The sequence below is a fragment of the Sylvia atricapilla genome, chromosome 4 (assembly GCF_009819655.1).
Source record: "Sylvia atricapilla isolate bSylAtr1 chromosome 4, bSylAtr1.pri, whole genome shotgun sequence".
Classification (NCBI taxonomy): Eukaryota; Metazoa; Chordata; class Aves; order Passeriformes; family Sylviidae; genus Sylvia; species Sylvia atricapilla.
Window position 1 is genome coordinate 44705969 of NC_089143.1, and position 27222 is coordinate 44733190.

Below are 27222 nucleotides of genomic sequence, written 5' to 3' on the forward strand. Positions count from 1 at the left end.
CTTCTCCCTGTCTCTCTCCATCTTGCTTGCCACAGCATTGCAGCACAGAAGATCTGTAGCAAGGATTAATTGTAGAGTATGGAAGGGACAAAGAGACAAAGTAGTGGGAGCGTGGATCATCTTCTAAGTGTCAGGTCTCAGCTAATCATAAATGGGTGTAGGCAGTAAACTTGTGCTGGTGTCATGGATGAGATGGAATAAACAACAGCATGTACAAAAATGGGTAATTTTGTTTTGCTGGATTGATTTTGGCCAAGATTACCTGTCTTTCTGAGATTACTTCCTCTTGCAGGAAATGTTGCTTCTGGCACCAGCTCTTTCTGTAATTTTCACAACAGGTGATGTGCAGAAGCATAGCCTGCATTCAGCCTCCTAACTGCTGATTGTCTCATTAATTGTAAGATTCAGATTGTGCTGTTTTTCCTCAGTCTTAAAGTTACCAAAATTTACAACCAGCCCATAGTTACAGGTAGCATATAGCCGACATCTGCTCAAGAATTTGTAAGTGGTTTCAGGCATTCATTCCCTGCACGCATATCCACAATTAGCAGCTGCTTATTAATGTTCACAGTGTAGACTATATTTTTTGCCTGTGACAGTTGGCCTCACTGTCTGGCAACAAATTCAGCCCATTATACAAGTGGATGTCTCCTGGAAAACTGAGTCAGAGTGGTCCATGCATCACACAATAAACAGGATCCAATAAATGTTGGCTACTTATGCAACTCTAATTTAATATAGCAGGAAATAATAATAGCTAGACATTATCTATTTCTCCGAATCTTTCCTCACACAAGTGTCTCGCATGTCAAATAAGGCACAATTGTCAGTACTAAGCAGCCAGCTTGGATGCTTCTTCAAGGGCCTTTGTGGGCACACATATATACAATCATTTTTCACTACTGAATTGGCTGTAAGATTGCCATTGGAATTGCACTGGAATATCTTTAATCACAGGGAGATTTCTGACTTTATATGAGAATCTCAGTATTGGAAATATTTTTTCTTCCAGAATAGTTAGCTATAAAAAGTAAAAGTGTTTGGATTTTTTTTTTTTTTTTTTAATTTCTCAGTGAAGGTTTTAGGGGCTTCTGCAATGTATAGTGAAGACATATGCCCAGTTCTATCAGATGTTATTTCATTAACAATAAACAGATGAAAAGATGCTTTCATTGTAAAGCGAAGAAAAGTAAGCTGGGCTTAAAGAAAAAAAAACATTTTCTTCTTTTTTTCTTCTTTTTTTCTTCTTTTTTTTTCTTTTCCTTTTAGGAACTTTTGCAGCCTGGGTCTTTTGCTTATGCCTGATTGAATTCATTTTCTGGTCACACTGACACCTACATCCAAGTAGAAACAGGTCACGTCTCAAATGAAGCAAGGGCAGGACAAGACTATTCCTCGTTTGGAACAAGTACAAGTTTCACCCCAAAGAGGGAGCACATGCAAAACACTTCCCTTGAAAGAGATGTTTGGTCATTCCAGCATCTTTGTCTCATTTGCATGTCTGGCAAAGCTCTATGAAGACAGAGGAAATTAGTGTGCTGTCATCCAGCCTGCTTTTACAAATTGTACCAAAGCCTCGCCGGTCAATTTAAATCTATTGACCAGAATGGGTTCTGAAGCTGTAGCATCTTCACAGTTTTAACTCTGAGTCATTTTGCACTCTCATTTATAATTCTATAATATTATAATGTATCCAATCAGTAGGCATTTGTTTCTTTTTATCTATATTTGAAATAAAAAAATTAATTAAAAAAAAAAAAACCACAGGGAAAGGCTACAGATGTTCACTGAGTAATATGGGGAAAAATATGTTTCTTAACATTCCAGGATGCAATACAATCTCTCCTGTTTATGTATTCCCAGCAGGTGATAACTGGCAAGCCTTTTCTTCTCGGAAGAGATGTCTTTAGAGGGACAATACTTAGAAAGATGCAATTATGATTTCCTTGTGGTTGAGTCATTAAAAAATTTTAAGGACATTGGTCCATTTTGGACTGAAAGCACATAATGCATTATATAAAACTTGGTACATTTTTTGGCAGCCAGGGACATTTTGGGGAGTAAGATTGCAATTTCCTGAAGGAGAGGAAGAGAATTATAAAAAAATCCACTGCTTCTCACATTTTGTCCTTGAGCTGTAAATTTCCAAGAACACCTTAGTAAATCTGTTCAACATAACCTTAAGTTCTTGTGTTCCATTCTAGGGTAGTATATATCCATCAAATTGTAATTCCAAAACGTTTTTTTTGTGCTGCTTTGAAAGGAATGGAAGCTCACAATCCACCACTTTGCTTGTCTAATTCTGCCCTTTATTTAAGAGCTGTGAATCAGAAGCTCTTTTCACTGTATGGCTTAGAGGATCTGTGCTGCACTGCACCATGCAGCTTTCTGCGATGAATTATGAGCAATGATTTAAAACTATTTTGAATGATTCAAGGCAGTGCCTTGAGAGAGAATCACAAACAGAAAGCTATGATGAACTGGTTGTTACTCCTTTCTGAAAATAGAGAAGTCTGCTATTAAGGCTCTGCACATAACATGCAGTTTATTAATGCATGCCAAGGTTCTTAACTCTAGTGTACAGGGCAGACTGTTCTGTTAATAAAATTTCTTTTTACAGAGGGTCAGCTGAGAGTGGATGCCAATGTTTCTGTGCATCATCCTGGAGAGCCTTATGGAGTGAGGACTGAAGTGAAGAATATCAATAGCATACGATTTCTGGCAAAAGCAGTAGGTAAATACTACTGGGTTGCTTCATTACAAGAGCATTTTTGGTATTTTATGTGGTCTTAGATGAAATATGTCAGGCTCCTGGGTGCAGTAATTTGCCTTAAATGCCCTGATGACCTTCACCTGGGTGTCTCCTCCGTGTGCCTTGACTGTGGGTACAGGAGTCCCATCTAGGCTCAGGCCGGGGCCTTCAGACCTTGCCTGAGTGGCTGTGTCACAGATGTGCCAATTTTCAGTCCTGTCTCCTGATGGACCTTGGACCTGTTCTGTAGTCTTGTTCCCAGTCCTATCTCAGGACTTAGCTCCTTCTGCTTCTCCCTGAGCTCCCTGAATGGATGGATCCTGGACTCAGCTCTTCCCCTCACTCTGACTGGCACTGTCAGAGGACTCTGTTAGTAGCACCTGCCCCTGCTCATGCTGTTCAGAGTGCTGTGGGACTGCATCAGACCATGAGAGCATGGTCACCCTTCACTCTTGGCTTATCCCTCTTTATGGAACAGCCCCACTCTTGCTGCTCCTTGATGGAATAACTTCGTGTGGGATACTCTGGGAAGAGCAGGCATGTTAGTCTGCAGGTTTTTTGCAGTAAAACCTCTGCCTACAAGAAGAATGAAGCAGGTGGTTCAGTGCCTAGCTTGTACTAAAATATGGTAGCAGTGGGTTTGGGTCCTCCAGTGGAGATGATTACATTCCACTGAGTATGGTGTGTGATGTGTGTGAAGTTCAGATGCAGCTTAGGTATGAGGAAAAAAATGCTGATTGTTACATCTCCAAAACAAAGCTGAACTAGGTGACTGCAAGGTCACTGGGAATGTATGACTTGACTGCAGTGCCTGGGAGAAAATGGTTTCCATTTAAAGGAAATGAAACCAGATGAGGAAAACACACAAAGAAAGAAACAGTGCTGGAGAGAGACTGTGACTGATAATTCTGCCTATAACTACTGCTGTTGATTTCATTACGGTTAAAACAACAAAGTCTTCTATTATGGCATAGCAGTGAAAAATGAAATAGTGGAGTGCACTAAAGGTAATAGTCTACTCTAACAAGCTTACTCTTTTTTCTTTTATTAATGTCAGACTATGAAATACAGAGGCAAATTGAAGAACTTGAAAATGGAGGGACAATTTTGAACGAAACAAGAGCCTTTGATTCCAAGCTTGGGTGAGTTTTCATTTTGGAGGAACATAGGAATAGCTGCTTTAGAGTGCCCACATATACCTAGTGACATGATCAGGAGCCGTAATATAATGTTGCTCAACTTGTGTCTTCTGAAACTAATGTTCACAAGTATAGTCTTCTCATAGGGAGTAAGGCTGAGGCTTTTTCACAACAGATTGTGTGCTGCATCAAGCAGTGTCTGTGAAAATGACTGCCCTTTTACATGCACTTGTTCTTTGAAGTGGTTTTAAGAGGCTCTACTAATGCTCATGAGGCAGAAGTTTTGGGTTGTGGTTTTGCCATAAAAGTAGTTCTGTGATGTATGTCTTACTACATCTTGTTTTGTTTTTATTTTAGGTGCACAGTACCAATGAGAGACAAAGAAGGAAAACAGGATTATCGGTATTTTTTTTAACAGACTTAATATTTCACGAACTGAGAATTTCTGAAGTGTAGCCAATGTAATAGGGATGTAAAGTTGGTGCAGTGAGTATGTGTTGGAAGTTTACCTTCCACTGGAAGGGGCAGAAACCTATCAAAATCTGTGCTAGTGTGAGCAGTTCAGATCTGGATTTGTGTCTCATTTCTGGTAAAAGCCCTCAACCTTTCCCAAAGACTAGGCTGGGAGTACTTCAGTTCAAAGAGGAGAAAGTCAAAGTTTACTTTGTGGCCAGTATAAGTGTATTCTTAAGAAAGCCTGACATAAAACATCAGAATATTCTGAGTTCAGCATTGCACCTGCTTTAAGTAAATACAGAGGGAAATGGTTTTCAGCTACCAGGCCCTGCCTCTCCATGCTTAGATTCTGTGATCACAGATCACACACACTATTTGAAAATCTTAGCTGCTATCGAAAGGTGTCAACATTTCATGGGCAGGTTTCTACCTTGAAGTTCTTTGTAGACTAATGAAGGTGTTACCTTGCTAAGCATTTTGCCTTCCATAAGTGTGAGATAACAATCACTGAACCATAAAGTCACCCAGGAAGGATCTAGCTGTAAGGCTGAGGGGACAAGGTCCTGTTGGAAAGTAATGCTTCTTGGAACGAGTTCTGAGGTAACATTGCAAGGCAGCAGCACAGCTGCTTAGGGCCATCGTAGTGCCAATCCTCCCAGTAGTTTCCTGGCTTTGCATCCCAGAGAGAGCTTCCTGTTATTCCCAGAGTTCACTTTCCAGCAGGAGACATGCAGTTCTGCAGAACTGCCAGAGCCTCTTAGCTTTGTCAGCTCTGTGTTCCTGTTAGATCTTATATTCTACCACTGATCTTGCTACAGCAGAGCAACAATTTTGAAAGCATCCCACAAACTTTGAATTTAAATCTGCCTTTTAGATTATGTTTTTGTAGAAATGCAGCAATGATCATTTTGCGAATTCCTTGTTATGATAGGGGTATGAGGCTTATTTAAAAAGACTGATTTGAAAAAATGTGAAGGAAGATTCATTAAAACCAAGACAAAACTGATGAGTCTAAGATATTTCAGAAAAGACCGCAAAGATTATTACTAGTACTAAGATTATGAACAGTATTGAGCTGTAAACTATGTTTTTTAGGGCTTTTTGTAACTTAGTACTGCACATTATACATTAATCTTAAAATCTGTGTTTAGGCAGATTTTAAATAGAAATCATTATAGCCCGATGCCCTTTATTCTAGTGGTTTTGAACCTCTCATTTGATCATGTAAGAGTGAAGTTTCTGCTTCAATCGCAGTTATTTGAGTCATTTGAATTGGCCTTCTCTTTCAGGGAGCCTTTTGTTCTGTGATAGCACCCTGCTGAGCACAGTAACTTTGCTTTTAGCACAGCATGAGATTTCATCAAGATATTTGAAGTTTGACTGGAAAAGGTTACAACCTGCCCAGATCACTCCTGGCAGTTGGCTGTCAATCCAAGTTCTTCCCTGCCAGCCCACTCCCATTTTTCTCCAGGTCTTTAATTTATGCTCGATGCCAAAAAGAGTGGGCTGTTTCCATATCTTTTACTGGTGCTATTGGGACTTTTTATTATTACTTTTGGTGCAGAAGTGTTTGAATTACCTCTTTTTGTATTATGAACTCTTTAATAATTGGTGGAAAATTCCTGAAGAAAAAAAATGGAGACTTTGCAGCAGTTTGGGGCCTGATATCTTTCTACTTGTCAGTGATATACCAAGTCATTAATTCTTAACATTTTGTTTAATTGAAAGGGTGATGCAACTTTCAGGGAAGTATGAACTTGTGATACAAATTTTATTCCTTTTTGTTTGGCTTCTGAGTGAAAATAATTATAAAAGAGGTTTCCTTCATTTTTACTAGGTTCATGCCAGAGCCAAACCTTCCCCCATTGATCCTGTATGATACAAAATCTTTGCCAGCTAATATGAACCATCAGCAAGTGATAAATATTGATTGGATTCATGAGAGACTTCCTGACCTCCCCAGTGTGAAGAGAGAAAAGCTTGTTGAACAGTATGGGATTCTTCCTGAACACAGCTTCACCTTATTGGTAGGTCTATTGATCAAGTGCTAAAATAAGCCTAGAAACTTCAAAGTTGGACAGTTCTTGAAAAGATTTACAAATGTCATATTAACCAGCTGTCAGTCCTTACGAATATTCTAACTTGGAAGTGTGTCTGATGCATACTTCATACCATGGAGCCATACAGATAGAAAGGTGGAGAAAATGATCCAGACACAGTGTGCCAAGAAGTGTTTCTCACACAAAGTGCAGTCAAATAACTGGTACTTAATATTGATCTTGTCTGTCTAGACATTGATGCACCCCTGACTGACTGCAACAAATGTACAGCTTCTGGATACAGACCCTTGTCTACAAGTGTCTGCTTTTCAGCTCTGGGCCTGCTGCAAGGCTGGGCACGCAGACCGTATTTAATGAGCATGAATTAAAATCCAAAGTCTCAATCTTTCAGTTTCAGGTGTTCCTTGACCTACCTTCCACATTACTGGAAACACTCCCCCTCCTTCTCCTCAGATTTATTCTTATGGAAATATACCAAATGGTTGCACAGTATCGACTTTGACCTCATAGTGCAGTTTACCAAGGATAGGTTCAGGAGAGGAGATGAGAAGGGAAATGATGTGACAAATACAGTCAAAATAAGGAAGTGACAGCAAAATCTTCTAGCTCCCAAAATTATTCTAGAGGACTATGAGCTTCTTAAATGCAAACTGTCATCTCTCTCTTTTCCAGTGGTAACTCTGGGAAGGGAGTTAGTATACTCATCCTAGATTAGACATTTCACATACCCAGCTAAGATAGGAGAATGTCCTGCTTTGGTTACCACAGTCATTAGTGGAGAGAGAAGGAAAAGGACTTTTTCTGAGTGAGATTCAGAGCAGCACTGTAAATACTTTAAATTGTCCTCTGGAGGAGATCCTTTCCTTTGACTATAAATGAAGGGAGAGGAGTGCACATAACTACCTCATATCCCTTCTTTGTATGTCTGTAATTTAATACACTTGTACAGAGGCTGATTCTACCAGAAGAAAATTATTCTGTATTCTGAGGAAAGCTGTTAGGAAAACTGCTTTTGTGCTGCTGTGCCATTTTAGTGAGTTGCAGCCTCTTTGGTGGGCAGGTGAGTCATAATTCTCATCAAAGTCACAAGACTGCAGTCATAGTATTGAGAGGGGTCAGCACTTCTTTCATGCTGCAAAACATGATTCTGTGCTCAGTATTCCTGTTCATGCATGCATTTTATCATATATTTCTAACATATTAAAGTAAACATAAGAGGAGAAAGGGTAGATAGGTCATGCATCTTTTTTTCTGAATTTTTCTACTTCATCCTCTCTGTAGTCCTTTGGTCCTGCCAGCTGCTAAGTACTACAGCTGCTTGCTCATTTTCCAAGTCAGTCGTACAGAGAAGAGATTAGGAAAAGCAAAATTAAGGCTCATGGTTTGAGAGAAACACTTAAGTGAAGGAAGAGTAGGAGAAAACTTAAAAATTATGCAAATACAATCACTCACCACTCCCACAAGTAGACTGATGTGCTGCCAATCTGCAGCTAGTGACACTGACTACCTCCCCCAAAGTGCCCTTCCCTCAGTTTTCCTTGTTGAGCAGGGCATGAAATATAACCAGTTTGGGTTGGCTGTTAGACTGTGTTCCCACCTGGCTTTGTGCTCATCCTTGGCCTGTTTGCTGTGGAGGACAGAATGGAGAAAGAAAGTGCTGCTCAGCAGTAGCTAAAACAGCTGTGTGTCATCAGCATTGCTGTGGTCACAAATCCAAACCACGGCACCCTCTTTAGAACATAAACCCCATGGCAGCCACACCCAGAGCACCCACTCCTTTCACTTGGCACCAGCCCACCTTTTATGCATATCAAATTGCTGGTATGGGTGGCTTCTGTCATCTCTGCCAACTAGCCCTATATGTTTGCCTCATCAGCTGCCCTTTATTTCAGCTGTTCTCTGATACCCTTTATTGCCTTTGCTTTTCCCCACTTCCTTTTTTTTTTTTTCCTTTTTTGCGATGTGTAAGACAATTAATGAGCACCAAGCTGAAATTTGAGATTCAGGTTGTAATAAGCTAATGCATCCATTTGAATGCATGAGGCGAGCACGTTCTTGGTTGCGGGTCTCCTTTTATTGTGCATTAGAATGTCAGCCTGCACACTCCCCACCAGAGCTGCTTCCCTGTGCACTGGGACACCCGTGAACCTTCATTCATCGGGAAGCGCCGTGTCTGTTGCTGCGTTCAGCTTGCATCAGAGGCTGCACAGGATTGCTGATAGGGCCAGATGCACACATCTAATGAGCACTTCCTTCAGGTTAGAGCACCCAGGAGTGCTCATTAAATAAATGGCCGTTGTAGAGGAATGGCTCTAAAATGCAAAATGTGTTCTGCAGCAACTTGATAGAGAAAGCATTTCCTGCTGAAGTTACGGTCAAACATACATGCACCAGCACGCAGCTTAGCTCCTGAGCTTGCTTCCAGAGCTTTGTCCTCATACGCAGGAAATGCTGTGAATACTGCGGTGCTGAGAAACTGAGATTCCTCCTTTGCCTAATTACAGCATGTACTGAAGGGGAAGATGTACCCTATCAATATCCTCATATCTGAAATGCCTTAAGTGTAAACGGCTTCATTTTTGGCAGTTTTATATGAATTGCAGAAATAAATGATGTTTCTGATTTTTTTCATGCCGAACTATTCTTACTTATAAGGATATAATTCTTTGAGCCATGTAGACTCTATGGTATTTGGGTACTCAGTTTCTTCATTTAATTTCTACTTTGCTCTGTAAACTGGTAAACTGGCAAATACATCAGTCAGGAAGGATCTCTTAAAATTTTGCCAGTTATGGTATTACAGTGTGTTCATCTTGGTATCTGTTTGCTAAAAAAATAAGATATATTGGCATAGACATTGATGTATCAATGCAGAGATTAATGAATTAATGTGGTAATGCAACGCTTCATTTTCAAATTGCATACTGAGGTCCAACCAGAAAATACATTGATTGTGACAGTACAGCATGAGAAAAAAACCCAGTCTGGTCACTTCCTTTATCATGTGAATTCCAAGTCTTCCTGTGCATCTACTGTTCTTCAGCTTACTCAGATAAAAGTGGCTGTCCCACTTGGGCTGATTGCCCTGGTGGAACAATCACACTGGTGACTTTTTCAAACAGTCAGAAGTGGGTTGCTGGAGAAATTGGTTTTGACCATTTTGTTTTATGCCTTGCCATTCTCACACATTAGTGTGCAAAGGAACTTACACTTACTTTTAGAATTCAAATCATTTTACAAGAAGCTTTAAGAAAAGGTTTGAACTTTCTTTGACTGGTCTGCTTGTCTAGTGGATTTTCTGGGTTGTTTTTCCCTGACAGTCTTGTACATTTTTGCAGCAGTTGTTACCTCACAGTTGGTTATTGTAAGGAGCTGTGATGGTGAAAATGGGAATAACAAAGCAGCAAATGACATTTTATTTGTGAACACTGAGGCAGTTTTCTTCTTTAGTTCTTTAGGAAACATTACTGGTCTTTAAAAGAATAAGTTTGCATTACAGTCCCAGTCTCCCAAAAGATTGTACCCATGATATTCTGTAAAATATTGTTTTAAACTTGTTTAAAAGGTACCTGAAATCACTACACCACTATGGTTTTTTACATCTCAGTGCTATGAAATTATAATTTTAAACCATGTTTAAGAAAGAAATTTGCATCTGATTGAAATATTGGTATGTCAGGTTTCATGCCAGTGAGACTCACGTGAATAAATTACAGCATATTTGGTGTGTAATGGGAGCACAGAGTGGCCTGGGTCACAAACTTGATGCTACTATTCCAGATATCTGGTTTTCTTTCAGTGAAGTTTAGAGTTTCAGAATCAACAGCTAACAGGCACTCAGCATTCCTGTAAATCCAGCATGTTGGAGTGTGCAGTGGTTTTCAGCTCAGATTTGCCTCAAGGGACGGGTCTGTGAGTGTGTTGGTAGTTGGAGTGAATTTGGCAGGAAGAAAGTTTACCAAAATGTAAACCAAATTAAAGTCAAGTAATGCAGTATCTAGAAATTGAAGCTAATCAAGTTATGCCTACATTTTTTTTAAGTATGACAAGAAAATAAGGAAAATGTTTCATTTCTGTCAGTCATTCTGATGTTTTGACACTCTGCCTTACTTATTTCAGTCTAGCATTACTGGGTTTTCCTTCTCTTTGGCTGCAGAAAATGACAGTCACTTTAAAAAACCCAAAACAAAATGCAAGGGAATTTTGGGGAATGTATCTGGTGTGCACAAGTAGTGAATATGGGGTTCAGAGACTTGGTGGCATATGTAAGTCTGTCTCCCTGAGTTTTCCTGGGCTTTTCTGCACTTGCTGCCTGGAAATCATCTGATTAAAATGCAGAGGCTGCATATGTTTGTCCTTGATTTTTCAAAGGTCTGGCAGCAGGATCAGAACTGTGACTCCAGGCTGTGAGTATCCAGAAATCTGGATGTGCCCACCGCTAGGGATACGTTCTGTAGCCTATACATCATGGAAGTGCTGGATGTGCTGCGTCTGAGCTGTGTAGCTGCATTCAGACATGTGGCATCTGCAGACATTATTTGCCTGTGCATAATGTTGTAGCTAGACAAACTCTGCCTGGAATGTTTGTAAAACCTTCTGCAGCATTTGTAAAGAAACCAGCATTCAGACATGCTCACTTTTTTCCTACCTAGATTGGACAATCATTGCTGTGTAAAGGAACCCACTATTTAAATAATGAGTGTTTGTTTGTGCTGTTGAATCCTGAGGTGAATTAGAAAGAGTACAGTACTTGGCAATACATCATTCTAGGAATTCCACTTAAAATACAGAGTTTTTAATCAAGTTTACTGTGCTTTGGTAATCATGTCATTCCTTTACTTTTTCTTTTTTTTTTTTTTTTTTTTTTAAGTTCAGTTTGTTCCTCTAGTCTATTTAGCCTTAGTTTTGTATAATTTGATTAGAAAGTTAGTTAAATTAGAATGCTGGAGAAGGAGAGAATGATGTCTATGTGTATTAGATAGATAACTAGTGGGAGTTAGAAGATTTACTTTGGTTCACAAAAGACATCAGTGGTTTCCCAGACGGACAACTTGGTTTCTTTGATCATGGTCTCAAGGTGAAGGAGATGGGTCTGGTATTTGTCACAGCACAGACATTAATCTAGGTGCATTTTGTTCTGTTTCACAAAACAGAGATCAGTAGTTTGCAGTCTTCTCAAAAGCCATCAAAAGTCGTCATTATCAGTGAAAAATGTAGTATCCAGATCTTCTGGAACTTTGTGTTGTGAGTTTGGAGAAAGAAGGTCTAAAATTCTGTATTGCTCCGGCAGTAAATGGCCTTTAAAAACAACAACAAATGAAACTGTTTTGATAGAATGTCAGTGGAGAACTCAGGCTTTGTTTTTTGGTTACCCTGGTCTCTTTTTGCTCATAACTGTTCAGAGGTCTGGCTGCAGTGAGTATGTGCTTGAGAAGTATTTTTGCTGTGATGACTGTATACTTAGAATAGCTCCTTGGCTATCCTTAAGCTGTTACCTCCTGACTTCTGAGAGCTGGCTCGTCATTCTGTGTGTTTATGGTACATTCTGCAGAAGTCCAGTGGTATGCTGGATTTGGATTCCTTCTTTAAAAGGTAGGAGCTGCCATTTCATACCTCTTCAGCCTTCAGTAAACCTAATGAGCTCTGTGCTGCATTTAAAGGTCCATCAGTGCCTTGATGACAAACACCACAGCATTCAACAGACTGTACAGTATCTGTTCTTCTAAAAACAATCTCAGATTTCACTTAGGCTATAAATTGAATCTCTCTCTGACATATCTTCTGAGCTTTTAGTGTGCTGTGTAAAAGCTTACCATAGCTTCTTGAAAAAAAAAATGGAAAAATAAAACCCTGCTTCTTACATATGACCTTTCCATATCACTGAAGGGTACATGTAAGCTAAACTTATTAATTCAATCCAAAATAAACAGAAGTGATTTCAAGATCGAAGTAGCTGCAGACAATTTCAGGAAAAGGCTCTTCTTGGTAAAAGGTAGCATGACAGCCTGTGAGATGGCAGCATTGTATTTTCTAGCATTATACGTAAAACACTTGCAAAGATGAGAAAGCTTCTGTCCAAATGCTAATTTTAGGTAGGCATTAAGAGAAAAATGATCACTCATTTGTTGGTAGTTCCACTGAAACGGACAGGATGACAGATGAACTGTATGTTCCTGTTCAAGGCATAAGATTGTTTGCTGTTATGTTAATAAAATTACTCAAAGTCTTGTGACTTTGCAGTGAATTCACAACTGAAGTTTACTTTAGGACTAAGCATTTATATGCTGAGTGTGATTGTATTAATATTAATTGTAAGCTCTAACTTTTGTCACCTGCTCCAGGTGACCCTGCTTTCGCAGAGGAGTTGGACTGGATGATCTGCAGAGGTCCCCTCCAACCCTAATGATTCTGTGATTCTGTAATCATGTTTGCACTCCTGTATCTCTTTGATACATTTAACTTTTCTTAACCAGAATGAAGATGGACTAGCAGAATTCTTTGAAAGTGTGGTAAAACAGACCCAGATGAAGCCAAAGAAGGTAATCGGCTGGATCCTGAACGACCTGCTCAGTTACTTGAAACAACATTCCCTTACAGTAAAGGAAAGGTCAGTCTAGTCTTCTTCATTGCTACAGTGGTGAGACACAGTGATCCTTTTCTCATGACTGGTACCATGTCACTCCATTGCTCATGGCTGCTTTAGTTGCTACCTGTGAAGTTTGTTACTCCAGACATTCCTGCACAGGCTTTGGCTCTGTTCTGCTGAATGGAGTTAGACAAATACGTGGCAGAGAAGAGGATCATGTAGTTAAGAGTAGCAGTCAGTCTTTAGAGTGCAATGATGGTAAGGCATAGTCAGGCCATTAGTACTGAACATGAGGAAAAATAGCTTGTCATACTGAACTGTGTGATCTTTAGGGAAGCAGCAGTAACACAGATAGATTATTATAGATCACCTTATTCTCTGAGGTAACTTCTGCCCACTTTTTCCCTAGCCCAGTCAGTTCTTTTCTCCTGGCTGACCTCTTGAACCTTCTAGAAAAAAAAGAAATTTCTTCTACAGCAGCAAAGCAGGTAAGTACCTTTTTGATTCTGCTGAACTCTGGATCTGTGGCTGCTTACTTCAGTAGTGTAGCAATTTTACAATCATTGTGTACCAGTACAATGGTTGCTTTAAAGGGAAATTAGAGTGTTGATAAAAGGTAAATTCTGTATCTATACTATATACATATAATAGATGCAAATGCCTTATGTGTTTATATGATCTTAGAGCTTTATCTGCATATTCCCTGTTAGAAGGGGCAGAAGCCAAATTGTAGACTGAAACAATGTGAACTGAATTCAAGTAAATCCTGCTTCTGAACAGAGCAGACAGTAGATCTCAATTTCACTATTCCAGTCAGGCCTGCGTAAAAGGTCAGTGGGAGCTAATCCATGGCTTGCAGTTAAGATGAGAGTATCAGTTACTGGATTCCTGGGGACAGTAAGGTCTACGTTCCCAAGCATTAGCACATGGCAAAGGATAGAATTCATCCAAGTGTAGTCAAAAAAGGAGTTCTGCATTGGTGTACCTGAGTCAAAAGTGGCAGAGGTCTGGCCTTTTTTATCCTTGCTTCTTTGAGCAAGTGCTATCATGAAGTTCTCAAGCAAATAAAGCTAGGTGGTTTTTTCATCTTGCCTAAGACAGTCTGAAAAATCAGCTCTTGATGATTTATATCTAAAATTGTCAACTGGTTATGATGAGAACAGTACTGCTGTGTGTGTAGACAAAATTTAGAGGCTTTTTTGTGATGGGCCATAATCAGTCATTCACTTAAATTGCTGCAAGCTCATTTATGTGGAATGATTTGTCTTTTCAGATTAATTATTATACTCTAGATAAGTGCATTAGGTGACTGTTTCAATGTTTATCAGTGAAACTGTTAATGAACTGTGAATGAACTTTCTGGTTTGTTTTCTTTTTTTGGAGATGCTTGTGGTTCTTAATTAAGTTGGTCTGTGTCTGTGGATAGCCAGCTGCATAAGACAGGCGTCATAAATCGGGATTTAAGTGCCTGGCTTCAGGCATGTGTGTTTGGAAATTTTGTATTGGAAAAGTAAAAGCTTCAAAAAGGAGATAAAGTATTAATAGGAAAAGCACTGGAATGCAGAGCAGCTCTGTGCCTGCAGGGTTGTGGCACACCCATCAGTTTGGTGTCTGTGTTTGAAAAGGACACTTCAGAACTCCAGTCTGAAGTCTCTTCCTTGTGGAGGTAGGGACAAGGGACTAATGCTCTTCTATGGGATTTTCTCCTTTGTGATATATTTGTGTGCCAGGCACTTCTGACAGGTTGTGAAGAGTCAAGAATTTCAGAAATGCATTTGTTGTTTAATTACTAACTCCTTGTAATGTGCATGTTGTCCCCAGTGATCTGAAACTGGACCCAGAAATCACAGTGCTGTTCACCCTCACCAAGTGATGATGCTATCAAACTGCAGAAACCTTGCCACATTTAGAAAAGTATTTTGGTTGCCTGGATGTCAGAAGAGTAACAAATGTTTATAACAATTCTCAGCAGTAGGCAGAGACGCTGGATGGCCCGAGGGCAGAAAGGGCTATATATACACACCAGCAGATGAATTGCAGCTCTTGGGGAGGGGGGCATGATCTGCAGTGGCAGACACCGATCCAATGGGGAGGGATGGAAGGGTTCAATGGAGTGAGCACACAGACATGTGTACACATACGTGCTCGCCGCAGGAAGCTGTTAACCACTTAAATTATTTAAAAGGTTTTGTACTTGGGCTCTGCTGTCTAAGGCAGTAAAACAGGCAGATAAAAGCTGTGAGCACTGGCTGTACACACCGAGCATTGTGTGGTAGGATGCCAAGCTAAGGGCACTGTGTGCTCACATAATTACCATGTGGGTAATTACAGAGCTCATGCCCAACTTGCCATCAAACATAGCGTCCCGCTCCAGAGGTCTCCGAAGCAGTTCCAGGCTGGCGTCCCTGTGCAAAGGAGGGAGCAGCTTCCAGCTCTGCTGGCATGTGGGGCTGTGGGTGAGCATGTCCTGGATCAGATGGATGCACACTGCCTGTGGCCCAGAGGCACCGTTTTGAAGCCCACAGTGCGAGGAGTCGATGCTGCTCACCCAGGGTTGAAACCAGTGTGATGGGGAGTGTGCCAGCGATGGGGCTCCTCAAGTTGCCAGGCTGGCAGCAGGTCCATGTCCGGCATAACAGACCTGCCTGTGAGTTACGGCATAATGGGAGGAGGCTGGTTCCTGGGCCAGGGAAGTGGAAACTTGTCCCTGCTGCCAAGAGCCATGCTGGAGCAACTCCGTGCGGACACCCTTATCACTGGTTCATGGGGGATCCACGCCCAGCAGGCCATGGAACAGAGCAGACCTTGGGTTCTGCTGCCTGCTGCAGTTGCATAGGTCACCCACATAGGAGTAACTTCCACAGCCCTGCTTGGCACTCTTTCTTTAAGGTAGATAGCAGGGAAAGTAGAGTACCCATAGAGGGCAAGATAGAGTACAATACCCAAATCTAAACAGAACCATCTGCTTTGACAGTTATGAATACACCATCTGGAGGACTGGACCCAACCTGCCCCCTGCTTCTCTGAGAGGCTGAGGGATACCTGCCAGACACGAAGGCTTCTGTCACTGGAAAGGAGAGGGGCCCACAGGACTTGCTGGAGTGGTGCTGCCTGCTGCTTTCCTCCCGCCCTTGGCAGCAGATCACTGCAGATAGGGTTTCCAGTTGGAGCATTCTTAGGCACAGCAGTCAGCTGGCGTGGTCACCAGTTGCAAAATGTTTGATACGATGCCCATGACAGCCAGACATCTAAGTCCTGATTAAGCATCTTGACCAATGCTGCTATGCCTGCATAGGTGGAGACCACAGAACATCATTAAAATCTAATCACGCCCAAGCAAGAATCAATAGTAGGAGCTACTGAGATTTCAGTAATGGAAATGAGGCTTGAGATTCACGTTTTGGCTCTGGAGACTTCATAATTTGATCCTCCTGTGCTGGTGCAGGCAGTTTGTGTAAATGAGCTGAAATGGTTTTTTAAACTGCTTTCTTTAGATTTGTACTCCTTGCCAAGTGGAGAAACACATTTTTTAAAAGTGCATCTTTGACAGGTCTTGGCCACATCTCTTTCTGCTTTCCTACATACCTGTAAACAAGCAAGGGCCTTGATAACATTGTTGCTCTACTAAGTGCAGATGCTTGTTACCAAATCGGAAGGGACACATGATGCAGCTGTCACAGGGAAAATCTGGTGCCTTCAAGGTTTCTAATGGGCAAGCTTTCCTCAGTGCCAGGAAATATTTGGCATAGGCATAACAGGGAATCGGAGCTGGATCTCTGTCAAGCTGTCCTGCCCCTGATCTAAGTCAGCCTGATGTACGTGTTGCTCCTGGGTAACTCTGCCATGGTTGGCTGCATAGATTTTGTTCGTTGCAGATTTTCCCTTCCTGCAGTCCATGGCATCCTGCTTGAATACATACCAGTCCTAAAAATTCCATCTGCCTTTTTCCAGGAGAGTGAAAGAAAGGGCTTATTCATTGTCCACTTTGATTTGTGCAGTACTTTATACTGTCCAGAGTGTTTTGCTAGAGGCTGTGCTGTGCCTGGCAAGGACAGGGCTTATTCTGAGGGGTGACATACAGTATGAGTGCCTTGGGAGGCCTCCAGGACAGAAACCTTCCTGCTTCATCCTTCATGGAAGAAGCAGAAGGGCTGCCTGGAGTAGCAATGGAGTGCAACAACAACACAAACCCCACAGAAAAACCCAAAAACAAAACAAACAAACACCAAACCCAAAAGACACCATACAAAAAAAGCCAAGCAGCTGCAGACAGGCTGAATCTCTGTTGGATATATTTATTTCTAGGGTTATTCCAGGTAGCACTGGCATCATGATTTTTAAATATCACAGTAGAAGGAAGATCTTTTAGAAGACATCATATCCAGCACTGATTTATTCAGTATAAAGATCTGAAAGCTTTACTTACAGCTGTTGTAACTCTGGCTGCTTATCAGTATCTTCAGTATTGCCATCTGCCTTTGGCCCTCTCACAAGGAAAAACTAAGACGTAGCCGCAGTACAGCTGTGTGTCATTACCCTCTCACAAGGTCTCCAGAAGAGTTGATAAGATCCCATAAAAAGCTTCAGAGTGCCACTGGCAAACAAATATCCACTTGCAGCAATTGTATGAATGCACGGTTCTTAAATACTTGCTGTGACTAGAGAACTCTTTAACCAAAGGTCTTTTGTACCCGAAAATTTGTCATGCTGAAGCAAATTACCGGGGTAGTTAAGATCCCATCATGTGTGCTTCATTCTACCTGAGTTCTCTGGCTGCCCTGCAAATTATTTAACATGCAGTTTGAATGCCCCTCCTTGTCTTCCCATCCCAGCCTCTTCTTCATCCTACAGAGAAGATGTAGTGCTGAAACTTTGACATGACATTCATTTCCATATTGGGACACAGCAATGGTCCAAACACACAATTATATCTTCAGCTCAGGATGGAGCACAACGAGCTGTTTTAATAAGGGTTTTCTTACTCTCCTCCCACGGCCCTGAAATAAAAGCAAAGGGAATACAGAAAATGACTGCCCAAGGAAATTGGTTTTTTATAAATGTTCTCTCCTCTCAAGTGTATTCCAGGGCAATAGCCCTGCTGCAGTGTAGGAAAACACTAGCATTAACAAGTGATTATTCCACAGGCCTGGGTTTGCCCAGCAGTCCAGTACTTGGAGGTGATGCATAGGTGGGCTGGAGCTGCTGCATTCATTCTGCTTGGCACCATTTTTCTTCTGCTTTGTCATACATATCCTCATTACAGCCTGCTGGCAAGGACTGGTAATGGGATGAGTTACCTGGGATTGGACTTGGTACAATAGTCAGCTAATCGTCAGTTCCCGGGCAGAGCCATTGCTCATGGAGATGCATTTCCTTGCTGCTCCCAGACAGTTCTGTGAATGATGTGAGAAGAGCAGGAGTACTGGTGGAGGAGCAGCCTTGCAGCCATCGCTGCTGTGGTGCCTCCTCTCCCAGCCAGGGAGTGGCAGCCCCAGGTATGAGGAATGGGGCTGTCCTCAGCAAATCCCTCTGGAGAGACCCCAGCACTGCCTGGACTGCAGGATGCTGCACAGCACCTGCAGCAAACCATTAACCCGGACTGCGGGAAGCGGCAATGCTTTGTCTCAGTACAGGTGGCAGAAAAGGAGGGGGATACAAGGGCTCTTTCAGAGAGGCACATGAGTAAATCTTGGGCTTCTTCACGTTTAGACAATCTCTTCTTTGCGAAAATAGCCCTTCTTGGATCCATAACCAAAATACTGTGTGTAAACAATGTTGGTAAGTCAAGCCACTGACCTTTACTGCTATTTTTGTCATTTTCAGGTGCTTGTAGAATTGTGGAAAGGAGAAGGGAAGACTCCCCTTGAAATTGTTAAAGAACAGAAACTTGAACTGTTACACGATCAAAAAGAGCTTGAACAGATCTGCCAGGCAGTGATTGATGGACAAGAAAATGAGGTGATTATGATGGTGCTGGGAACCTTCTGCACTGTGGCAGTCTGTGACACTGAATGGGGGTTAAAATAGCCTCTCTTTTTTTCCCTTTTGATGGCATTTGAGCTCCAGAGCCAGAGCAGTAAAGCTGCTGCCAAGATACTAGCAGGCTTTTCTTCTCCTTTCTTATTTTACTTAAGTGGGTTTTTTGAAACTGAAGCTTACACAAAATGATCTGCAAAACAAATTACCAGTCTGGCTAATGTGCTAAGTCATTCTGAGAGCCCATAAAACTTTAATGCAGGAAAGCAAAACTGCAGGGCCCTGTCCCTCTCCAGCTGTACTACCATTAACCTGACTCTGCCACCCAGCCACATATCTCTGATTTTTATGTCATCTGTTGTGATATTGGGGCAACACTGTTAAACTGTTCTGAAGCTGGAGATTGAAGTTACCTGCCAGCAAGGCATATATTAGTTATGGAATTAGAGACTGTATCAGAGCTGGCAAGGCAGAAATTCTACTTGCATCTGACTTTTTGCCATGTCCCTGTCTCTGTCCACTGCCAGAGAGAGGAGCCTCACTGGCTCTCCTGCCTGACAGTGGCTGTGGGGTGGGGAGGAGCCAGAGCCCTGTGGCAGCAGCAGCGGCTCCACAGCTGCTTCCCACTCTGCTGTTCTGCTGGGTTGTGGCAGCAACTCAAATGCTCCCCTGTGGGGGATGATTGGCTCTTCCCCATCTCCTTGGAAAGACACACAGCAGCCAGTGTGGCTCAGTCTAACAAGGTCTGAGCTGGAAAAAAAAAAGGAAAAAACCCTTGTTGATCATGAAAGGGAGGAGTGGGAAGGGATCTTGACAGAGTCTATATAAACTGCTTTATAAAATGCAAAATGAAAACAAGTGCTTATATGTTCTCTGGAGCAAAAATGCAAAAGCAGAAGTGAATAGCTTACTTCTAATATAAACAATGTCTAGCTCCATTTGCCACTTGGAAAAAAACATTAACATCTTTTGAGAACAATACCACCCACTCCAGATCTCATTGGGGGATGCTAACAGCTCTGCAAGAGCTTTTGATAAAATGAGCTTGCAGTAGGTCGGCGTGACCTCCATCCTACTTGACTCATTTGCAGAGCCTGATAAAAGTGCTGCTGTATTTCCAGGCTGGTATGAAAGCACAGGCAGGGAGGGAATGTCAGAACTGACTGGGAAGTGCAGGAGCTGAAGGTCCATAAGCACACTCCCATTTCAGTGTGTTTTGAGAGTGACTTTTTTCAGAATGAAATAGCTTCTAAACAGCTGCTCAGACCAACACTGAGCACTTTATGACAGTGCAGGACTGGGACTGTACCTCACTCTGCCCCACACAGGTAATTTCTAGCAGATCCAGAGTAATGAGTCTTTTCCACTGTGCAACATAACAAAGAATTTAGACTGACAATAATTCAGAGACTGTATTATCATCTGAATAAGAAGCGGTATTTTCATCTGAATTTGGTATTGGCACAGGAGCCATGCACTATGTTTGCAACTCTTCCCTGAATATCTGCAAATATGTCATCCTGTTTCTTTGCATCTGACAAGGTAGAGAATGCCTTCCCTGCCACGCAAACAGTAGGAAGGCCAGATGCTTGTCTTTCAGCAGTAGCATCTCCTTGAGGAAGGCCCAAAGGTGAAATTTCTGATCCTTTCAGCTTTTAAACACAGCCCTTGCAATGTAGCAGATGATTGTGCATCAAAGGCTGTCTGATAGGAGGTCATATATGAGCAGTTAATTAATCAGCATGTTGCAAAGGATTATGCACTTGAAGGAAATAAAATACACCTACATCTGTGCTTGAAGGACCTCAACAATATTATCAAATAGATTTTGATTCAATGCAAATTACCTGTTATATTCAGGACATTATATTCAGCAAACTGGTAGATCCTATTTGCCAGGAAAGTCCATCTCACTTCTGTGGCTCTTTTCCAGGAAGTTGCTGTTCAAGCTGCAGACACTGTAAAATCTAAAAGTGTCTTCTGTTGTTGCCTACTCTTTCAATAAGAGGAGCTCTTTCTATTAGTTCTAAGGCCCTGCTGCTGTAGGGACTTGCTGTTCTCTCATGGGAGCAGAGCAGGAGCTTATTGCAGAGCTGTAGGCAGTTTTTATAAATAACACTTTAGCCCAAAATGCAATCTTTTATCACAAGAGTCTAAAGAACAAAAATATTCATACTTTGGTTGGGAGTGAGTGAAGATGTTTGGTTTTCCTGTAACAATGGTTTCTGTTGCATTTTTTTCTTTAAAGGTTATGGCAATAAAGGCAGGAAATCGAAAAGTTCTAAATAAGCTAATTGGTCTGGTACAAAGGAAAACACAAGGACGTTCCAATCCTGTTCTGGTGAAGCAATTATTAGAGAAGAAGCTATCAGAGTAGTCACAAGTGAAAAAGCACACAAGCAACTAAAGAACCACATGCTTCATTCTGTCTGCAAATGGACTTCGGTGTCTCATTGTGCAGCATCGTGCTTGTTGGTTATACTTCAAGCAGCTTGAAGTCCCAGCCTTCCCTGGATGCATCAGCCAAAGGCAGATGGGCCACAGAAAAGCAGGATACAGCCATTTGCATCTCTCACGCTTTGATGTGGCACTTGGAAATGTGATTTCCACACAGCCCTGGGAAACAATCTCCCAGAGGTATCTGTGAGTATGCAGAGAGCTGAAATGGCATGGGTTAGTTTTTTAATAAAACAGGTACAAACTCAGCTTTTCTGTCTGCCTGTTTATGAGACGGGAGATTCACAACTTCAAATACTCAGTTTGGGCGTGCACACTGTAAGTCACTGTCAATGTGAGCACAACAGTAACAATGATTAAAACACCCAGAAGTACTTAAGAGAACCATGTGCACCTCAATGTCTAACAGAAGGGGAAAAAAGTTCACTGCTGTCGTCCTTCCTCGTTTCTGAGGAAAGGAGAAAGGATGAAGCCACAAGCTGCTGAACTGTGAGCCTAAGGGTAGTGCCACAGACAGGAGTGCCAGCATCTCACCCTGTCACATTGTTTGCTCGCCTTCTCCCAGTTCTGCACCCACATACCTGCTGTGCCTGCTCTCAGTTCTGAGGAGTGCCTGAGAGGTGTGTGCCTGAGCCTTCTGAGGGTCACATCCCATTTTGGCCTCAGAGGTTCAGAACAGCAGATGTGCTTCTCCCAGCCCTGTACAATCTACAGCAGCAGAAGTAGAATCATAGAACAGCTGCAGTTGGAAGGGATCCACAAGGATCATTGGAGTCCAGCTCCTGGCCCTGCACAGGACACACTCAGCTCCTCTTTGGTTTATTTTTCTCTGCAGGAAAGAACTTGGCCCCATGTTATAAATGCCTGATGCCCAGGGCTGCTGCTTTTCTGGCACGTGGTTTTCTGCTGTCACCTGGAACTGCACTGCTTTGGGGAAGGAATGGAACACTCAGTTGGCTTACCAAAATTGAGTGGGATTCAGCTGGGGTTCAACTGGGTTAATCCTAAGGGGTGTTTTGTGCTGGTAGTTTTTATTTTTGGTTTTTTGCATATTTTGTTTTTCAGTTCCTGGCTTTCGGTATTCACTGAAATGCAGGGATCTGGATTAAACTTCCCCATCCCAACCAACTTTAGCTGATCGAGCCATTAACAGGAAATGCAACAAGAAGCCTGTCAAATTTTCATGTAGTAGGGAGGTAAATCCCATTTAGTACCAGATGCTTGAAGTTCTTAAATCCCTCCTGGAGCCTAAGCCATACTTTTTAAAGATCACACCTACCTCAGGCCTCATAGCTATTTCTTCAGAATTGTTCTTTAGGATGTGCCTGCAGGGCAGACATTGTCACAGGAGTGCAGCAGGTGTGGCCCTGGGACTTCAGTCACCTTTGGCAAATGTTCTTGCAGCACTAGTTCAAAGTAGGCTGATGGCAGCTCCTCCTCCTTAATGGCAAAACTGATGTTGTCTTGAGGAGGACATTACTGTGCAAACTGGCTGAGGTTCAAGTGCAGACTCCTTCATTAGAAGGAAAAAAACCCTTTGGTTTTCAATACATTTAATGAGTAAAATGTATACCCATTATTTACAAAAAACTACCTTTACAATTCAAACATCATCATACAGCTTACAAAAAGCAGTTACCTGGTTGCAGTGAAAAACTGACCCTTCAAAACCAATCAACCAAACAAAAAGCCTAAACCTCCCGAAAGTCCTCAAATCACCCCACGCCCAGGATTTTCTTGTAATTTGACCTTCACAGTACGACTTCTATCATCACTTTTCACATCGTGACCAAAAACTACCAATTTTAAGAGTGGTATGAGTTTTCAGGTAAGTGTTCAGGTCAATAAAGGTTTAGATTATACAACAAACTGTTGGAATTCTGTTCAACTCTTGCCACGGCAGCAAGAGACAAGAAGGCACAAGGGTTTCTTAGTGAAATCTTGAATTTTAGAGATCCTCCCTCTGTTTAGAAAAACACAGCTGTTTCCCAGAGGTGGTCTTTCAAGGTTAGTGTTTGTTGTGGCACAGCTGCATGCTGCTATGCTGAGCTCCCCACTGCTGTAGTGGGTGCCTTTTAAAAAGAGAAAACAACAATATATTTGGAAGAGTAATAGTTGAGGTGATTTAAAAAAAAGGAAGGATCTCAACTAACATAGCAAGGCTACTGCTGATAATTCTCTCTATGGGCTACTTCTTAGCCACTCTTTTACTATAGAATTATACTTTACTAATATGGTGCAAAAATCTGTTAAAAATCATCAGCCAGGTTCTCTCTGAATCTGTGTCAGTACATCAGGCACCTGGGCTTTCACAAAGCACTGGACACTGCCCTGCATGGCATCCCTATCTCTAAACTAGAGAGACATGTATTTGATGGGTGGACCACTCAGGGATAAGGAATTGGCTGGCTGGATGCACTCAAAGGGCTGAAGTCAGTATCTTGATGTCCGGGTGGAGGCCAGTGATGAGTGGGGTTGTCCGGGGGTCATCACTGGGCCTGGCCCTGTTTCACCCCTTTGCTGGTGACATGGACAGTGGGACTGAGTGCTCCCTCATCCTTCAGCAAGTTCTCTGATGACAACAAGCTGTGTGGCGTGGTTGAGACACTGCAGGGCAGGGATACCATCCAGAGGGATCTGGACAGCCTTGAGAAGGGGCTGTGCAAAGAAGTGGGACTTGGTGGCGCTGGGGCATGACAAACTTGTCAAGACCTGGCAATGTGCACTCACAGCCCAGAAGCCCAAATGGGTCCTGGGCTGCATCCAAAGCCCTGTGGGCAGCAGGGCCAAGGAGAGGGTGCTCTGCTCTGGTGAGACCCCACCTGCAGTGCTGCATCAGCTCTGGGGTCCCAGCACAGGAAGGACAGGGACCTGTTGGGGCAAATCCAGAGGAGACCATGAAGATCATCAGAGGGCTGGAACATCTCACCTGTGAACACAGGCTGGGACAGTTGGGGTTGTTCATCCTGGAAAAGAGAAGGCTCTCAAGAGACCTTATAGCACCTTCCAGTACCTCAAGGGGACCAACAAGAGAGCTGGAGAACAAGGGCACGTAGTGGTAGGATGAAGGGGAATGGCTTTAAGATGAGAGAGGGCAGGTTTAGACTGATAATAGGAAAAAAGTCTCCACTGGAACAGGTTGCCCATAAAAGCTCTATATGCCTTATCACTGGAAGTGTTCAAGGCCAGTTTGGCTGGGGCTTTGGGCAACCTGCCCTAGTGGAAGATGTCCCTGCCCATGGTGGGGGAAGTGGGTTAGAACTAGACTAAGGTCCCTTCCAACCCAAACCATTCTGTGATTTACTGTCTCAATCTATTCTCACCTCCACCTGCCAGACACAATGGATAACAAGAAAGATTAAAAAGAGATAATTGTAATGTTCTTCCCTTCCAGGGAAGGGAAAGAACAGCCTACAGTCTATAAATTTTGCACTATATTATGAAACAGTCACTCCTGAAATTTTTTGAGAATTCTTTTGCAGACACACACAAAGTGTAAATTTCTTTCTGATACAAAAAAGAAAAAGTAGTGTGAGTCAATTGAGATCAAGATAATGAAGCTTTTTAACATTTGTGGAGATGTCAGCTACCAACTTTCAAAGCAGTAGTAGCTGGCAGTGCTCAGACCTAGTGATGGGAAGGCTCAGTAGGGCCAGCTAACATGGCTCCCACTATCCCAGCCTGCATTAAGGGGCTCATCAGTCACCTCACACCCTTTTGACTGAACCAATACAGCCAAAACATGAGATCTTTTTTGCCTGCCACAGGCCTGATAGAGCAGCCTAAATACAACCACCACCTTCCCATTCCCTTAAATGGAGCTCAAGGCAAATTCCAAGTACTCAACAAGTGGAGTGCTGTACTGAGCAAAACAAACAGCTTTGGTTTATATCTGCTTAGCAGTGGTTGATGAGCACATAAAAAAAGCAGAAGCAGCCTCAAGGAATTTAGTGTCTGCTATTTTAAAGACAAATAAAACAACCCTATAGGACAGGGTCTACAGGATAGAAGGCAGAGCCTGACTCTGAAGTGTTGGAAGTAGAACATCCTTGCAGACCAGGAGGCTATTCCAAGTGTGGTTGTATCAAGGCTGGAACTCCAGAATGAAGATTGAGGCTTTGACCCCAACTTGGAAGTCTCATTTAGCTACTCCAGTGCTCTTTGATCTAATGATTGCAGATGCCATCTGTGCAACAGCATCAGGCAGGGTGAATTAAGGACAGTTTCATGCAGATTTTCAGCAGTTACTATCCACAAACAGAGGACCAAGGAAAATGCTCACAAATTAAAAGCTGACACCAGACACTGTCACAACCATCTCATCTACTCATTGCTGGAAGTCTTTTAGGAGGTCAAGCCTGAGGGTGGAGAGCTGATACTTACTGTCCCATATAGCTGAAGTATCCTGTATCTGAGGCTGCATAAGAGGAGAAGAAAGTTGTTTAAAAAGATGCTGGCAATGCTCTAAGTAGTGAAGAAAGAATTTCTAGCACTCAGCCTTGGCTGCAGAGTTTAATTTTAACTGCGTTAAAAATAGAAGCACACGATAGGAACCTTAACTAAAAAATTACAGCAGGGTACTCAGCTGTGATTTCAGTGCGGCCCCTTTCCACCCTGCTTTGCAGTGTGGTGTCAGGGTTCTGGGGTGCTCTCATGTCTCTTCTGAGCACCCTCTACCTACACTTACACAGCCACTGACCCCAGCAGCACCTTCCCAGGATTTATGACCTTGAGTGCAAGCTCAACCTGGAAAGTGATTTATCACACATAAAGAAAAAAAAAAATTGGGTTTTCAGTCAGGTCTTTGTTCTCAAACTGCACGAGGAAGAAGAAGGAATAGCACGCTCCTGGTTGGTTTGCCCTCATTGCCGGCATCTTCTTAAAATGCTATTTACACATACTCATACACACACATTGGATTCTGAATCAGGCAGTGGCCACTTAAAACCAAGTTACAGCAGACAGGAGGTCTACACTCATCAACCCAGATGCTCAGAAGCTTCCCTGCACTGGGTTGGCTTCAAGTGCAAGTTGTCCCCTGTCCCCTCAGAAGCTGCAAACGTGCAGGTAATACACAGACAGAGAAGATTCTATTGCTAAACACTGTGAGGAATGCAGTAAAATAAAAACTCTCAAGTTGTCATGACCTGTAATTTGCTGCACATTTTTCTGCGCATTGTGATGGCAAATTTAGACCTCATCTTCAAGACTCCCTGGGCCAAGCCACATCAGTAACTAGGGATGGCTGCAGTGGAAACACAGAATTGATGGGAACCACTTCTCTCCCGACTGTACTCTAGCCCAAATCCCACATTAGGCTAGACAGCCTGAATTTTAACTGCCATAAAGCAAACTGCAGAAATGCTCAGGTGCCACCGTGAGGGAACAAGGCTGCAGAAAGAAGGTAGTTCAGTGAGCAATGCAGCTGTGCATGCTCCCAGTGGAAATGAGCCTTCCCTCTAGGACCACCCTAGTCCCAGATGCTTAAGACCTCCTGCAGGGTGTACAACATTTCACAACTGTCTGCAGCATTTGCTGACCAGCTGCAGAAATAAGTGATGAGGGATCTTGACCTTTTGTTTCTCTCCTTTATCTGGGTGGGGGGGTCCAATTCATGACCCTGTGAACTATTCCCATCTTCTCTGCTGGCTTTGCCCAAGAAAAAGACTGGTGACAGCTATGTGACATCCCATGTTATTCCACCTCATACACAGACAGCAAAGTAACCCATGCAACATTTCCTGCCTTGCCATTGCAGCCACTGGAGAAAGGCCTCCATCTGAGTCCAGGACTTGG

The 27222-nt window shown here is 42.5% G+C and overlaps 1 protein-coding gene across 2 annotated transcripts in view; it reads left to right on the forward strand.

Moving 5' to 3' along the window:
- GATB (glutamyl-tRNA amidotransferase subunit B) overlaps positions 1–21674 on the forward strand; it is a 41377-nt gene extending 19703 nt beyond the window's left edge. Inside the window, exons 6-13 of one of the 2 annotated variants that reach the window (XM_066317723.1) lie at positions 2621–2734; positions 3810–3894; positions 4249–4293; positions 6185–6374; positions 12881–13014; positions 13403–13481; positions 18817–18951; positions 21218–21674. In XM_066317723.1, coding sequence (XP_066173820.1) covers positions 2621–2734; positions 3810–3894; positions 4249–4293; positions 6185–6374; positions 12881–13014; positions 13403–13481; positions 18817–18951; positions 21218–21346 — 911 coding nt within the window. In that variant the 3' untranslated portion in view covers positions 21347–21674. The remainder of the gene's footprint in view (positions 1–2620; positions 2735–3809; positions 3895–4248; positions 4294–6184; positions 6375–12880; positions 13015–13402; positions 13482–18816; positions 18952–21217) is intronic. The other variant, XM_066317724.1, reaches the window with a different exon arrangement.
- Positions 21675–27222: the final 5548 nt, after the last annotated feature.